This window comes from Canis aureus, chromosome 2, assembly GCF_053574225.1.
Source record: "Canis aureus isolate CA01 chromosome 2, VMU_Caureus_v.1.0, whole genome shotgun sequence".
Taxonomy (NCBI): domain Eukaryota; kingdom Metazoa; phylum Chordata; class Mammalia; order Carnivora; family Canidae; genus Canis; species Canis aureus.
In genome coordinates, this window is record NC_135612.1 from 35,593,503 (window position 1) to 35,607,717 (window position 14,215).

At 46.3% G+C, this 14,215-nt stretch overlaps 1 protein-coding gene across 1 annotated transcript in view; it reads left to right on the top strand.

Moving 5' to 3' along the window:
• Positions 1–973: 973 nt before the first annotated feature.
• The window catches only part of ATP10A (ATPase phospholipid transporting 10A (putative)), a 190,708-nt gene continuing 177,466 nt past the window's right edge, over positions 974–14,215 (top strand). The window contains 2 exon segments of the mRNA XM_077868486.1: positions 974–1,124; positions 3,359–3,931. Of these exon segments, the coding sequence (XP_077724612.1) occupies positions 3,465–3,931 (467 nt within the window). The 5' untranslated portion in view covers positions 974–1,124; positions 3,359–3,464.

The window sequence follows — 14,215 nt, forward strand, 5'->3', positions numbered from 1 at the left end:
GCTTCCATACCCTGTCTGGGAGCGCCATTCTCCCTGAACCTCCAATGTTCCAAACCTGGAAACTCTCCAAATCCCATCCTTTCAGATTTTTAGGGAGGCATCATTACTTAGACTCATTAAAACACTGTTTGTTGGCAACTGATTCAACCTCTATCCAGCTCCTCTCCCCTCCCTGGAGATGAGTGGAGTGGGGCTGAAAATTCTCTTTAATCACATGGTTGGATACCCGGGCAACCAGCACCTATCTAAACTGTTTTCTAAAAGTCACTTTATTAAGATAAACTCAGGTGTGGCTGAAAAGGGTTTGTTATCAATATCAAGACAACTTCAGCATTCATTGCTTAGGAAATTCTAAGGGTTTAGGAGCTCTGTGCCAGAAATAGGGACAGAGACCAAACATATATGTATTGTTATAAATCACAATATCACAGTCTCTTCCTACTAGAATGTTAGATCCATGAGAATTATCTATTGTCATCAACAGATCTGACTTTCAAGTCAGTTCTCAGTGCCTAGTATAGTGCCGGGCACATAGTGGGTGAAGAATAAGTATTTACTGAAGGAGGACAATTAAAGTGACTTGCCCAAGGCCCAACAGCACAGCCTTGTCAGAGCTCAGCGATGCAGACTGCCAGCCCAGAGTTCATCCAAGCTTGGCTCTGGCCCAGGCAGTTGCGTCTACGAGTTTAACTGGCAGAAGACATCCAAGCTCAAAATCCCAGCAGAACAATCGCAGGGAGGTTTATATATCACTGCGTATATATCAGAACAGAAGTAATTTCATGAGGTTCAATGGATTATGCAGTGTGGAAACCTCCTTGGAGGCCAGGTGAATGAAATCTTAGTGGAAGTATTGAATTTGGATTGGCGAAAAGCAGGTGGGGGAAGATTCCAGGCTTCAGGAGCAGTGTGACTCATGGAATCTTGGAACCTTATAGTGGAATGTAGATGAGAATGAGCAAGGTCTGTTCTGAGAAGGGTAAGGAGACCTCTTGTCCTGGGGCTGGGCCAGGAGTAGGGAGGGTGGAGTTAAATCAGTAAGTTGGTGCCAGTTCCCCTGAGGGCCTCAAGGGACCTCTGCCTGAGGAGTCAGCATTTGACCTTGTAAGCAACAGGGAACTCCGGTAAGCTCCAGGGTAAAGAAATGAAGGGGTCCAGTAGGTCAAGGAACCACTTAGGCAATATGTGGACTGGTTGAAGCAAAGAGACTGGGAGTCAGGGAGACCCACCCAGAGACACTCGGGCCACACTGAGGATACCTGTAGGGATGGCAGCATCTAGACATGGACATCCATAGACATGGAGCCAGTAGGCTCTGGGGCCTCATTTAGGTTAGATGATGGAGGAAAAGAAAGGAGGGTCCATGGGGTCTTAGTCATTGGAAACCAGGGAAGCTGTGGTCCTTCACTTGCTATTAATACCCAATTTGGGATGCCACTGATTCATCATGAGACCTAACTTCTTTCCCTGAAAATGCAAGTTCTTTAGCCAAATCTTTCTCTGACTCAGGCCTCTACACATTAATATTCTACCCCTAGGAATGGCGTGGGGAAGAGGCTTGATATATGGCATACGATATTTTCTTAGTATCTGTCACTCTACCCTTCTTACTGGATTCTGACAAATATTGTGGTCTGTGGCAAGGCTCCCCGTAGAGACATGAGACCCTGGCATGGCTGGATGGGTTGTGAGCCCCAGAGTACAGGAGGTGAGTGAGTGTCATGGGGAAGGCGTAAGTGGTTTGAGCAAAGCTATGGAAGTGACCTGTAGCAGGCACAAAAGGGACAACCCAGGGCTGAGGTGGTCTGGTGGGAAATGACTGAGTATCCCAGGGCAAGAAGAGAAAGGAGGCGCTGGCCTGCAGGAAGCCAGTAACTCCCAGAATCAAGACAGTCCTCATAAGGGCTCTTCTTGCCCAAATCCTCAGCCAGAGTCTCCCTGGCAAGAAATCTCTGCTGCTTTTCTCTGTGCTTCCAAAGGAGGTGCATGTCTGTGGAGAGTTTTACTTGCAGAAGTAGGAAGTCCTCAATACCTTTTGCCATACCCAGCATTCTCCCACCCCCGCCATTCATATGCAACTCTCTCGTCGGACTCCCCATGAATACTGAGGAGAGTCCTTTGTCCCAAAAGACACTTCTGCAATTCTGGTCCTCTCCTCCCCTTCCAGTCACCACCTACAATTTCCTGTCACAGCTTCTCCTAGGCCACCTCAGAACTGCAACACACAGCGGTATTTTGTCTCTGAGGTTTTACCAGAGAGGAAAGGAAAAATACCTCAAACCAAAGTCTGCCTTTGCCACCCGAAATATTCCTCCTTTCAATTAAAAGATAGAAAAGAAAAGAAAAGAAAAGAAAAAAAGAAAAGAAAAGAAAAGAAAAGAAAAGAAAAGAAAAGAAAAGAAAAGAAGCCCTTTTAGGGAAGTAAGGAAAGGCAGCGATAATTAGGGAAAGGACAAAGTCTAGTTACCCAAAAAGTGAATCTGAAAGTAGGTGGAGGTTGACAGGGACAGGAGGGAAGGGTTTAAAGGCAACAGAATCCCGACTTTTTTTTTTTTTTAGATTTTATTTATTTGTTCACGAGAAATACACACACACAGAGAAAGAGAGAGAGAGAGAGAGAGGGGCAGAGACGCAGGCAGAGGGAGAAGCAGGCTCCTCGCGGGGAGCCGGGTCCTGGAACCGCGGGGTCACGCCCTGAGCCAAAAACAGATGCTCCACCGCTGAGCCACCCAGGCGGCCCAGAGTCTCGACCTCTTGGGCTCTCTCTAAAAGCAGATACCCTTGGCAAGTGAGGCACAAAAGTCATAGCACTGGTGTGACTCATGTGGATTTTGAGGCCAGCCGGTCGCAGGAGAGGGCTCCCTGCCGGTTTCCTGGCCCGCGTCCCCCGTCCGGGCCTGAGGCAGAGCGAGCCAGGGAGCCTCCGGCTGCCGGCTGCGGAGCCTGTTCTCTCAAACTCTGCAGGTTCTCCCCACGCCCCCCACCCCCGCCCCCCACGGTGCCAGGGCGCGTCGGCCTCGTTCTGGAACCAACTGGTGCTTCTAGAAACGAAACGAAACGAAATGAAACGAAACTGCTTTAAAGTTTGCAGCTCCGGCTTTTGACGTTCCCCGCAGTCCGCGGAACCCCAGCCGGGGCGCGGCGCGGGGCGGGGCGGGGCCGGGAGCGGCGGCGACGGCCACGGCCCGGCGCGCGGGAGGACTAGGGGTGCTGTGCGCCCCGCCCCGCCCCGCCCCGCCCCGCCCCGCCGGCCCCCGACCGCGGAACCGCGGAACCGCGGGCTGGCGGGGCGGGGCGGGGCGGGGCGGGGCCGAGCGGGGCGGGGCGCGCGCTGACCGCGGCTCCTTGCGTCCCTTAGGCGGGGAGCCCGCGCCCCCGCGCGCGAGCGGCCGGCGATGATCACCTAGGAGGCTGGCGCGGGCGGGCGAGAGCGGCGGAGGAGCCGGGCGCGGCGACACGCGGCCATGCAGCGGGAGCCAGCGGCGGCCGAGGAGCCCGGGTGCCCCGGCGGGCGGCGGCGGCGGCGGCGGCGGCGGCCCGGGGACGGCAGGACGCGCGTGGTGCGCTCCAACCTGCTGCCGCCCCCGGGCGTCGAGGACCCCGCGGCGGGCGCGGCCAAGGGTGCGCGGCGGCGGCGGCGCGGGGGCGCCCAGCGCCTGGCCGACAACCGGCTCAAGACCACCAAGTACACTCTTCTGTCCTTTCTGCCCAAGAACCTGTTCGAGCAGTTCCACCGCCTGGCCAACGTGTACTTTGTCTTCATCGCGCTGCTCAACTTCGTGCCGGCGGTGAACGCCTTCCAGCCCGGCCTGGCGCTGGCGCCCGTGCTCTTCATTCTGGCGGTCACGGCCTTCAAGGACCTGTGGGAGGACTACAGCCGCCACCGCTCAGACCACGAAATCAACCACCTGGGCTGCCTTGTCTTCAGCAGGTGAGCGGGGCCGCGGCGCCCCGGGAGCCCGGCGCTGGGCGCGGTGAGCGGTGGCACCGGGCGGGGCGGCCCAGGCGGCGGCCCTGGGGGTGGAGGCCCTGGCCTGCGCGCCCGGGGCGCAGGAAGCCGGACACCTCGGGCTGGGCGCGCGGGGGGTGCCCTGCCCCTGCCCGCCGTCCAGATGCCGCATCCACACCGGCACGGTCCAGGGCTGGACTCCAGCAGCCTCATCCCCGGCGCCCCCGCCTTTTGAGAAAAAGGAGGGACATCCATGCCCTGATCTCTGGTTTGAAGTCCCAACTTCAGTTTTTGGCCAGGCTTTCTGGGACAGGTTGTTTAACAAGTTTAACTACCAAGCACAGGTATATAAAGCTCAAGCTTAGATAACCCCTTTCTTGTTTTGGGACAACAGTGAAATTGTCACCAAGGTTTGGTGTGACCAGCACAGACATATAGAAAAGCAGGGGTGATAGTAGCAATGTCCATCCACTGATGTGAGTTTGGAACAGGCCACCCAGCTGGGTGCCATCCCATAGTTGACTGTTTAATGTTAATTTTCTAAAAATCAACCCCAATTTCCAAATGGAAAACGGAGGCTTTCAGGGGTTTTCGAGCCCTGCCCATGCTTGGTACAAGGGAATGTCATCACATTGGGCACTTCCTCTCTCCCGGCACCTCCCCAGAGTTTTGGACTCTCCGCGTGGGGGAATGCTCTTTTCCGTTTAGACTCCTCACCCCCAAAAAAGCCATTTGGCTGCAGAGCAGTCTTGGAACAGCGTCTAGTACCTGAGCCCTTCAGGTGGAACCTCTCAGGAGGACAGATGGGCTTGGCTTCTCTCCAGAGCTCAGCCCAGCTTTCCTTCCTGTTCACCTTGCTTGACTCCTGCTGTAGGGGGCTGATGTGGGCCTCTGTGTTAAAGACATGATCTTGTCCAGCTTCCATTGCATGTGAGAGGCTTCCAGGAAACCCCTTATGTTCACAGTGGCAGATTGTTCCCTTAAAAGATGAGGGTCATGGTTATTCCTACCTCTTAGGATAACGTAGATGCAGAGAGTATTATTTCTCACTCTTCCAGCAACACTGGTTGTGCTTCATACTTATTTTACAAATGAGTAAACTGAGGTTCACAAAGGTTAAGTAACTTGCCCATGGCCACACAGCTGCTGTGTAGTGGTATTCAAATTCAATCCAGTTTTTTTTTTTTTTTCTTTTTCAGTTCTACAGCTTTTCCAACATTACTGGTGCTTGAGGTTCTTAAATTTATATAAAACTCACTTGAGGAGCTTGTTAAAAATAACTCTCAGGCTCCATGGCCAGTGTTTCTGACCAAGCTCTTCTGGGACTGGACCCAGGAATCTGAGTATTTAATTAGCACGGAGGTGATGCTTATATAATGGCTCATACTTTGAGTAATGCTGCCCTCTTGCTCTCAAGGGGTGCCCACTGTCCACAGTCAGCAAGCATGATGTCAGTGGACAGGGCCGTGGAATTTCCTGGCTCCTGTTCACAAGAAGCCTGAGGCCAAGAATGGAGGAGGCACCTATTTCACAAACGTCCTCTGTCCCTAGTGTGAGGACTTTGGAAAGCTGTATATCTGCCTTCTGTATGACATAATTGGTGGGACTCCAGCAGGTTTAAGTCTTTACACTCATACCCCTTCCTGTTATCACTGAGCCAGTAGCTCCTGTGGCCTCCTTTTCAGAAATACTTGGGCCTCAGGAAGTATAGTATAATTTTTAATTGACAGAGTGTTTTTAACCCATTAAGTCAATTGACCCTTAAAACAATTATCACCCCCAACATGCAGATGAGAAAATAGAGTGGGACCCAAAAGCGGTTCTCTTTACTTGACCTTGGAAGGTTTCATGGGATTTTGAAGCATTCATCTTCCCCTTGGACCATACCTATCTGTGTTCTCACCTTCCATCCTGACCAGACTGAGATTCTTAAATAATCGGTACAGCCCTAGGGGCAGGTCCTCAGGGATAATGATGCTTTCAGGAGTTCCTAAATATCTCCCAGCTCCCAAGTTGAATGCATTTCTGCGGGAGAGAAGGGGTCCTTTCTTTAGGAAGGTCCCAGGTGCTTATGCGTAGGTATGACAGGGGTGTTCAGAAGCCATGTCAAACTCCTCCAAGCCCAGGGGGTCTGAGATTGATGTTTTCAGGATTGAGCTGTGAGTGGTATGCATTTCTCAGCCCTCCCCCGTCCTCTGAAAATGGTGAGAGACTTGTGTTCCCATTGCATTCCAGGCTGTGTGTAGCTGCCTTGAAACTCCTGTCCATCAACTCAAACCAGTGCCCTGATTTGCTCCTCACTCTGCCAGGCCCTAGCTAGACCCTGGGATAGAAAAGGAGGAGGCTGGGTCTCACCTAGAACTTACTGCAGGGAGTGATTACACTTCAGGATGTATCCATGCATGGGAGACCCTAGACCTAGCCTAGGGATGCAGGATGCAGTTCAGGAGAGGCTTTCCAGAGGAGGGCATGAGTGAGGATTAGGAAGGATGTGGGTGTGAAGGGAAGATGCTGCAGTGGAGGGAACATGGTGGTGGTGGTAGGGCATGGGATAGGGTCAGGGCAGCCTGAGACTACAACCAGGGCATAACCTGTTTGTGGGGGCAAGGTGTGTGCTTGTAGCCCAGGACCTCAGGGGGCTGGCATTGGGCCAGAGAAGTCCAGGAGATGACTTATTTTATGTCAAACCAAAATTTGTTCAGTGCAGAGACAGTGGGAGGTCAAGTTCTGTTTTGGGCTGTGCCATTGCTCTGGTTGATGTGCAGAGGGATGTAAATGTAGTCAAAGCATATGTAAATCAGAGTATGAGCAAACTTTAGTTGGGGAAGCGTTACCTACTGACACTGTTTCTGGCATTCCTTGGACATCTCTTTGTGTTGTGACTACAACTGAAAGTGCGTCAGTTATTTACACCATTATTTATGTTTCCCTCAGTAACATAGTCTTTGGGTCCCTTCTTTATGAGAATCTCCATCAGACTTGTTAGAAATGCAGTTTCCCAGGCTCTCCCTTCTCACCCCTGAACTCTTGAGCCTGTGCAGGTGGGAGAGCTGGCATCTACAGCATGGCTTTGTTTACACATGAAGTTTGTGAAGCAGTCCTCTGCTTCCATGTCCTGAGCCGATTGCATCCTCTTATGGATTTCAGATTGTTGGTATTTAGGAAGATCCTCCTGAGCCATGCCCAGTGGGATGAGAGAGAGGTGGGTGATCCTGGGGGGTCAGGTCCTGTCAGTGGCCTCCGAGCTGGTGGGATTGGTCAGTTTGAGCATCACTTAGTCATGGTCTGGTGGGTTGGAGTGGGTGTGGGAAGTCCTTCATAGTCATGCAGACTCCTTGGTGCTAGCAGAGGCTGGCTAGAGAAGTCATCTCCCTTGGGGCACCAGGTGAAAAGAAAGGGGGCTTATTGAGCAGCCAGCTGGGACAAGGTTGGTGTCATCAGGGGCTTGGGCTAAGAGGGGGGTAGGTGGTTGCAGGGTGAAGGCTGATGGGGCTGGAAGAGGTGAGGGGATGGGAGCACAGAGTCCGCCTGCAGAGTGCTGATTCTGGTGGCAGAAAAGCAGAGAATAGTTATCAGAGAAGGACATTGATGAAAAAGTTGAAGACTCCTAGAAAGGGATGTTGCCCAGAAGAGGCAAAGGGAGGAAGCAGAGACCATGCATAGAAGAAATCCTCATCCTCCTCTTCAACCATAGGGGCAAGTGGATAACACTGTTAAAACAAACAAACCTCACCCCCTGCCTAATAAGGGTGCAGCTTGAGGTAAGGGTGCTACCCAAGGCCCCTGCCTTACTTGCACAGTGTTTCCTAACTTGTCAAGTGAGGTGCTGGCCCCAGGCCAGGTACCCCTCCTGGTGCTCTTGTCCTCTGGCCCTCCCTCCCTCTGCCCCATGCCTTGCCTGGGTCAGGGTGTCATTTTGTTTTCCTTTTGTCTCCATTCTCTTTGTAATAATTCAAATAGACTCTTATGGACACCTTCCAATATCTGTCTCCTAGATGGTGGAAACAGTATTTCTGCAGGAAATAATCTGAGATGACTTTTCCCAGAATCATTTGGGCTTTGTACATGGATTTGAGTGTGGTGGGTTGGTGTCTTTCCATCCTCCTTTGGGAAAACAGGTAGTCAGGAGGTGCTCTAACGCTTGCTTATCTTGGAATTGCTCAAACTTTGTTCCCTTTCCTTTGATTCTCACTTCATTTCCCCAGCTCACTGGGGTTATCTGTCCAACTGGCTTACCCTGGACTTCATGATTTGTTTTTTCAGAAGAGCCTGAAATGACACCCAGCAAAGTTCTCCTTTTGTTTTCTGTTCATTTATCTGGCCTCCCCTCCCCTCCCCTCCCCTCCCCTCCCCTCCCCTCTCCTCCCCTCTCCCCTCCCCTCCCCTCCCCTCCCCTCCCCTCCCCTCCCCTCCCCTCTCCATCCTTCCCTTTCCTGGGGAGTTGCATCTCTTCCTTGTCAGCAGCAGAAACATAGCGACTTTGTCTTAGTTGGAGTCAAAGATTTGCAAAAGCAGAGATACCAAGACCAGATCCAGGAGACAGGAATATGCCCGAGTAATGCATGACTTCTTTAAGCAGGGCTGTCTCTCAGGTATGCTAGGCAGGACAACACTTGAGGAATTATATTTGGACATTGACATTCATATGGCTTTTAGAAGTTATTTTTCTTTTGATACCTGTCATGTTTCACATGTGACTGGGCTCATGGTTGTCAAATTGTAGAAAAAGAACCTTTCTTTTCCTAGAAATTTGGTTGCCCTCAGAAGGTAGGCATGGGGCAGTTCTTCTTTACTTGTTGATAGGAGGCAAGTGGCGGGGAGCCTGATGCGGGATTCAGTCCCAGGACTCTGGGATCTCCACCTGAGCCAAAGACAGATGCTCAACCACTGAGCCACCCAGGTGCCCCAGTATAATTCTGTCTTAACCTAACACCAGTCATATTTTCACATTTCCATTTTTTTCACAGATGGGGAAACTGAGGCCATAATTCCATCTTATCCTCCCAACAGTACCATTACTTTTTATATCCCCATTTCTCAGATGGGGGAAACTGAGACTTCATATGCCTAAGGTCTCCTTTAGGAGGCAGCAGTACCATGGTTTGAAACCATAGTCCTCCTGCTCTGACTTCACTTTTGCAGTTATTTTTGTGTTTGAAACCTCTACCCCCAGGAGAAGTAGGCTTCTTTTTTTAAAAAACTGTTGAAAATTTTATTCATCTCAAAGTACTTCCTAACTTCCTCTATGAGTTTTTTTCTATGACCCATTAGATATTTAGGAATGTCTTACTTAATTTCCACATATTTGTGCATTTTCCAAATTTCTTTCTGTTACAGATTCTAATTTCATTCTATTCACACATATGGAGAAGTACACATATAATGTACCCTCATGAGGTTTCAACAGTTAGCAGCTCATGTTTCATCAGTGTTTTATCCTACCTACTGCCTCTCTCTTTTATTTTGAAGTACATCCCAGATATTTCTTCTGTAAATGTTTCACTATTTATCTTTAGAAAAGCAATGACTTTTTTTTTTTTTAATCTTTATTTCATTTTTATTTATTTATGATAGTCACAGAGAGAGAGAGGCACAGAGACACAGGCAGAGGGAGAAGCAGGCTCCATGCACCGGGAGCCCAATGTGGGATTCGATCCCGGATCTCCAGGATCGTGCCCTGGGCCAAAGGCAGGCACCAAACCGCTGCGCCACCCAGGGATCCCAAAAGCAATGACTCTTAAAAACTAAACTGCAGTGTCATTACTATACCTAAATTGATACTAAGTCCTTATTAAGTACCTAATCTGTGTTCAGATTTTCATTTGTTTCATAAATACCACATATTTCTTTTGATCTGTATGTTTCAATCAGATCCAAATAAAGTCTTACTGTGATTGGCTGGTAGGTCTCCTTTAATCTGTAGATGTCCTCCTCTCAAACTCCATTTCTCTTGCTCATTTTCTTCTTGCAATTATTTTGAAGAAACTAAGTTATTTATACTGTAGAGTTTCCCATGGCCTGAATATTGCCAATTACTTTTCTGTGGCATCATGTAACATGTTCGGTTCTGCGGTAATTCTGTTTAGTGGTAGATTGGTCTGGATGCTTTATCAGAACTCCCTCACGTACAGATTTGACTTTCTTTTCATTTTTTTTTTTTTGGTCAAAACCATATTCATAGATGTTGTGTACTTCCATCAAGAGGAACATAATGTTTCTTTGCCCCTGTTTTTCTGAATGGATATTAGCAGCCATTTGATGATCATGGCCTCCATCTATTAATTTGTTGGTGGATGCCAAATGTTGATGGTCTAGTTTACTATTGGTAACACTTTTATAAAAAGACCCTTCCCCTCATCTACTACCTAAGTTCCCAGTGGTACAAATCAAGAAAAAGAGAGAAATGTTTGATTTGCATCTCTAGCATCTTCTGGTGGGAACCAGTTGGCTTTTTAACCTTTTTATTTTGAAATAATTTGCAGAAAAGTTGCAAAAATAGTGTAGAATTTTTGTATATCCCTCACCTATCCTCTTCTAATTTTAACATTTTACTTGACTGTATTACAGTGATCAAAACTAAGAAGTTAACATTACCACAAAACTATTGATTTTATTCTTTATTCAGATCTAAACAGTTTTTCCTTTAATGCATTATTGTAGGTCAGTTATTTTGCATATTGATCCTGTATCCTGCCACCTTGCTAACTCATTTATTAGGGCTAGTTCTTGCTTTGTGTATTTGTGGAAAATTTCTCTGTACTGTCATGTCTTGTTCCTGATCTGAGAGGGAAACATTTAGTCTTTCACCATGAAATATGATGCTATGTTCGGCTTTTGTATAAATGCCTTTATCAGGTTGAGGAAGTTCTCTTCATACTTTGCTGAACTTTTTTTTTTTTTTTTTAAATCAAGAAAGAGTGTTAGATCTTGTTAAATGCTTTTTCTTATTTGACATGATCATCTGGCTTTTGTCCTTCATTAAATTGATATAATTATTACATTGATTTTCGGATGTGAAACTAAATTTTTCCTTCCTGGGATCCATCCTATGTAGTCATGGTCAATCATGTGTAGTCATGGTGTATAATCTTCTTTATAGTTTACTGGATTCAGTTTAGTAGAATTTGCTGAAGCTTTTTGCATCTGTATTTATATGGGATATTGGGGTGTGTGTATATATATCTCTTTGGTTTTGCTCTAAAGAAAACACAATCCTGGCATCATAGAATGATTTGGGGGTGTTCCTACTATTCTCAGTTTTAGAAGAGTTTGTGAAAAGTTGGTGTTCTTCACTAAATGTTTGGAAGAATTCAACACTGAGGAGAACTTCAATCTAGGCTTTTCTTTGTGTAGTTTTAAAATCACTAGTTCAATCTCAATACTTGTGGGTCCATTCAGATGTTCTATTTGTTTTTGAGTCAGTCGTGGTATTTTCTTATTGTCCTAGGACTTGTCTGTTTCATCTAAATTATCTTATTTGTTGTCATACACTTGTTCATAATAATATCTTCTAATTCTTTTTATATTTGTAAGGTTGGTAATAATGTATCATCTTCTATTACTGATTTTAACAATGTGAATGTTCTTATTTGCTTGCTCATTCTAGCTAATGATTTTCCAATTCTGTTGATCTCGTCAAAGAATCAAGTTTCTTTGTATTGATTTTTCTCTATTGTTTTCCTATTCTCTATTTCATTTATTTCTGCTCTAATCTTTATTATTTCCTTCCTTCTGTGCCTTAGGCTTAGTTTGATCTCCCTTTTATAGTTATTGAGGGTAGAAGATTAGGTTATTTTCTAAGTAATTTTTTCTTTGTTTTTAAAGATTTTACTTATTAATGAGAGATAGAGAGAGAGAGAGACTGAGGCAGAGACACAGGCAGAGGGAAAAGCAGGCTCCATGCAGGGAGCCTGATGTGGGACTCGATCCCAGGTCTCCAGGATCACTCCCTGGGCTGAAGGCGGCACTAAACCGCTGAGCCACCCAGGCTGCTCTTTTTCTTTGTTAATAAAGGTATTAACAGCTACACATTTCCCTGTAGAAACTATTTTAGTTGCATCTCATAAGATTGGTTGTATTCTTTTTTCATATTTTTTTGTCTCAAAGTATTTTCCAGTTTCCCTGGTGACTTCTTCCTTGAATTCCTGGTTATTTAGTAATGTAGTAATGTCTTATAAATTTTTACATGTTTGTGAATTTTTCAAATTTCCTTCTGTTAGTGATTTCTAATTTCATCCGATTGAAGTACTCTGTGTGATGTCAATCCTTTAAATTTGTTGAGGCTTGTTTCATGATCTATCCTGGAAAATGTTCCATGTGTGGTTGAGAAAAATGTGTATTCTGTTGTATAAAGTGTTCTAGAGATATTTGTTAGGTCTAGTTGATTTAAAATGTTTACATTTTCTATTTCCTTGTTGATCTTCTGACTGATGTTTTAGTCATTATTGAAAGTGGAGTGTTGGAAGTTTCCCAAGTCTTACCAAATCTTTTATTTCTGTTAGCTTTTGCTTCATGCATTTTGGGGCTCTGTTAGATACATATCATTTTTTTTTAAGATTGATTTATTTATTCGCGAGAAACATGGAGAGAGAGGCAGAGACACAGGCAGAGGGAGAAGCAGGCTTTATGCAGGGAGCCCGATGCGGGACTCAAACTCAGGACTCCATGATCATGCCCTAAGCTGAAGGCAGACGCTCAACCACTGAGACACCCAGGCGCCCCTGCATAGCTATTTATTTTATTTTATTTTATTTTATTTTATTTATTTATTTATTTATGAAAGTCACACATAGAGAGAGAGGAAGAAGCAGGCTCCATGCACCAGGAGCCCGACGTGGGATTCGATCCTGGGTCCCCAGGATTGCACCCTGGGCCAAAGGCAGGCGCTAAACCCCTGCGCCACCCAGGGATCTCCTGCATAGCTGTTTAAAATGTTTATGTCTCACTGATGAATTAACCTTTTTATTAATATAAAATGCATTTTTGTCTCTACCAATTCTTATTTTAAAAATCTGTTTTGTCTAAAATTAATATAGCTACTTAAGCTCTCTTGGTTACAGTTTCCATGGTCTATCTTTTCTCATCCTTTAACTTTCAACATATTTTTGTCTTTGAATCTAAAATGTTTGTCTTGTAGATGGCATATGGTTGAATTTTGTATTTTGAAAAATTTATTCTGCCAATTTTTGCCTTTTGTCATAGTATTTTATTAACATTTAATGTAATTACTGATAAGGTAGGATTTATGTCTTCCAATCTGCTGTGTGTTTTCTATATGTCTTGCATGTTTCTGTTCCATAGACTGCCATTATTGCCGCCTTTCAATATTTTCTAGTGTACCATTTTAATTCCTTGTTGTTTCTTTTACTAATTGATGTTCTTAGTTATTTTTGTAATGGTGCTTTAGAGATTGCAGATAGTATCTTAATTTAAAATAGTGTAGTTCACATTAATACTAACAATTTCCATTGTGTTTAGAAAATGTCAGGTTTAATCCAATTGGTAGTGAAATGGAATAGAAAAGCCAGGCAAAAGTTGGTCAAACAAGCTTTTAATGGGACACGATCTCAGCCTACGAGGTTCCGTGGCCGGCGGGGGAGGGAGAGAGCAGGGAAGTCCCGGGCAGGGAAGTCGCACCCAGGCACACCGCTGGGGGGTCTATAAAGGGTTTTCGGCAGGAAGATGGGGGCAGGGTGGCATTCCGATTAGGGCAAGGGTTACAGGTCTTGTAAGCTAAATTAGGGTAGGGCGGCAAGGCCGCGTTATTGGGAGGGTGCTGGCCTGGGGTTGGCCGTTTTGAGGTCCCCAGTCTCGCCAGCCCAACAGAAAATTCATTCAGTGCCCCCCTCAGTGCCCGTCACCCAGGGTGTTATTCTATATGTTGGCAGATTGAACACCAATAAAAAATAAATTTATTAAAAAAAAGAAAAAAAAAGAAAATTCATTCAGTATAATTCTATTTTTTCTTTCTCCTTTGTGCTATTACTATCCTATAAATTTGTACCTTTACACATCGTAAGTCTATCAACACAGATTTATAATTACTGCTGTATGGAATTGTCTTTTTTAGAAACTTTATTTAAATGCAATTAGCCGGGATCCCTGGATGGCGCAGCGGTTTGGCGCCTGCCTTTGGCCCAGGGCGCGATCCTGTAGACCCGGGATCGAATCCCACATCCGGCTCCCGGTGCATGGAGCCTGCTTCTCCCTCTGCCTGTGTCTCTGCCTCTCTCTCTCTCTGTGACTATCATAAAATAAATAAATAAA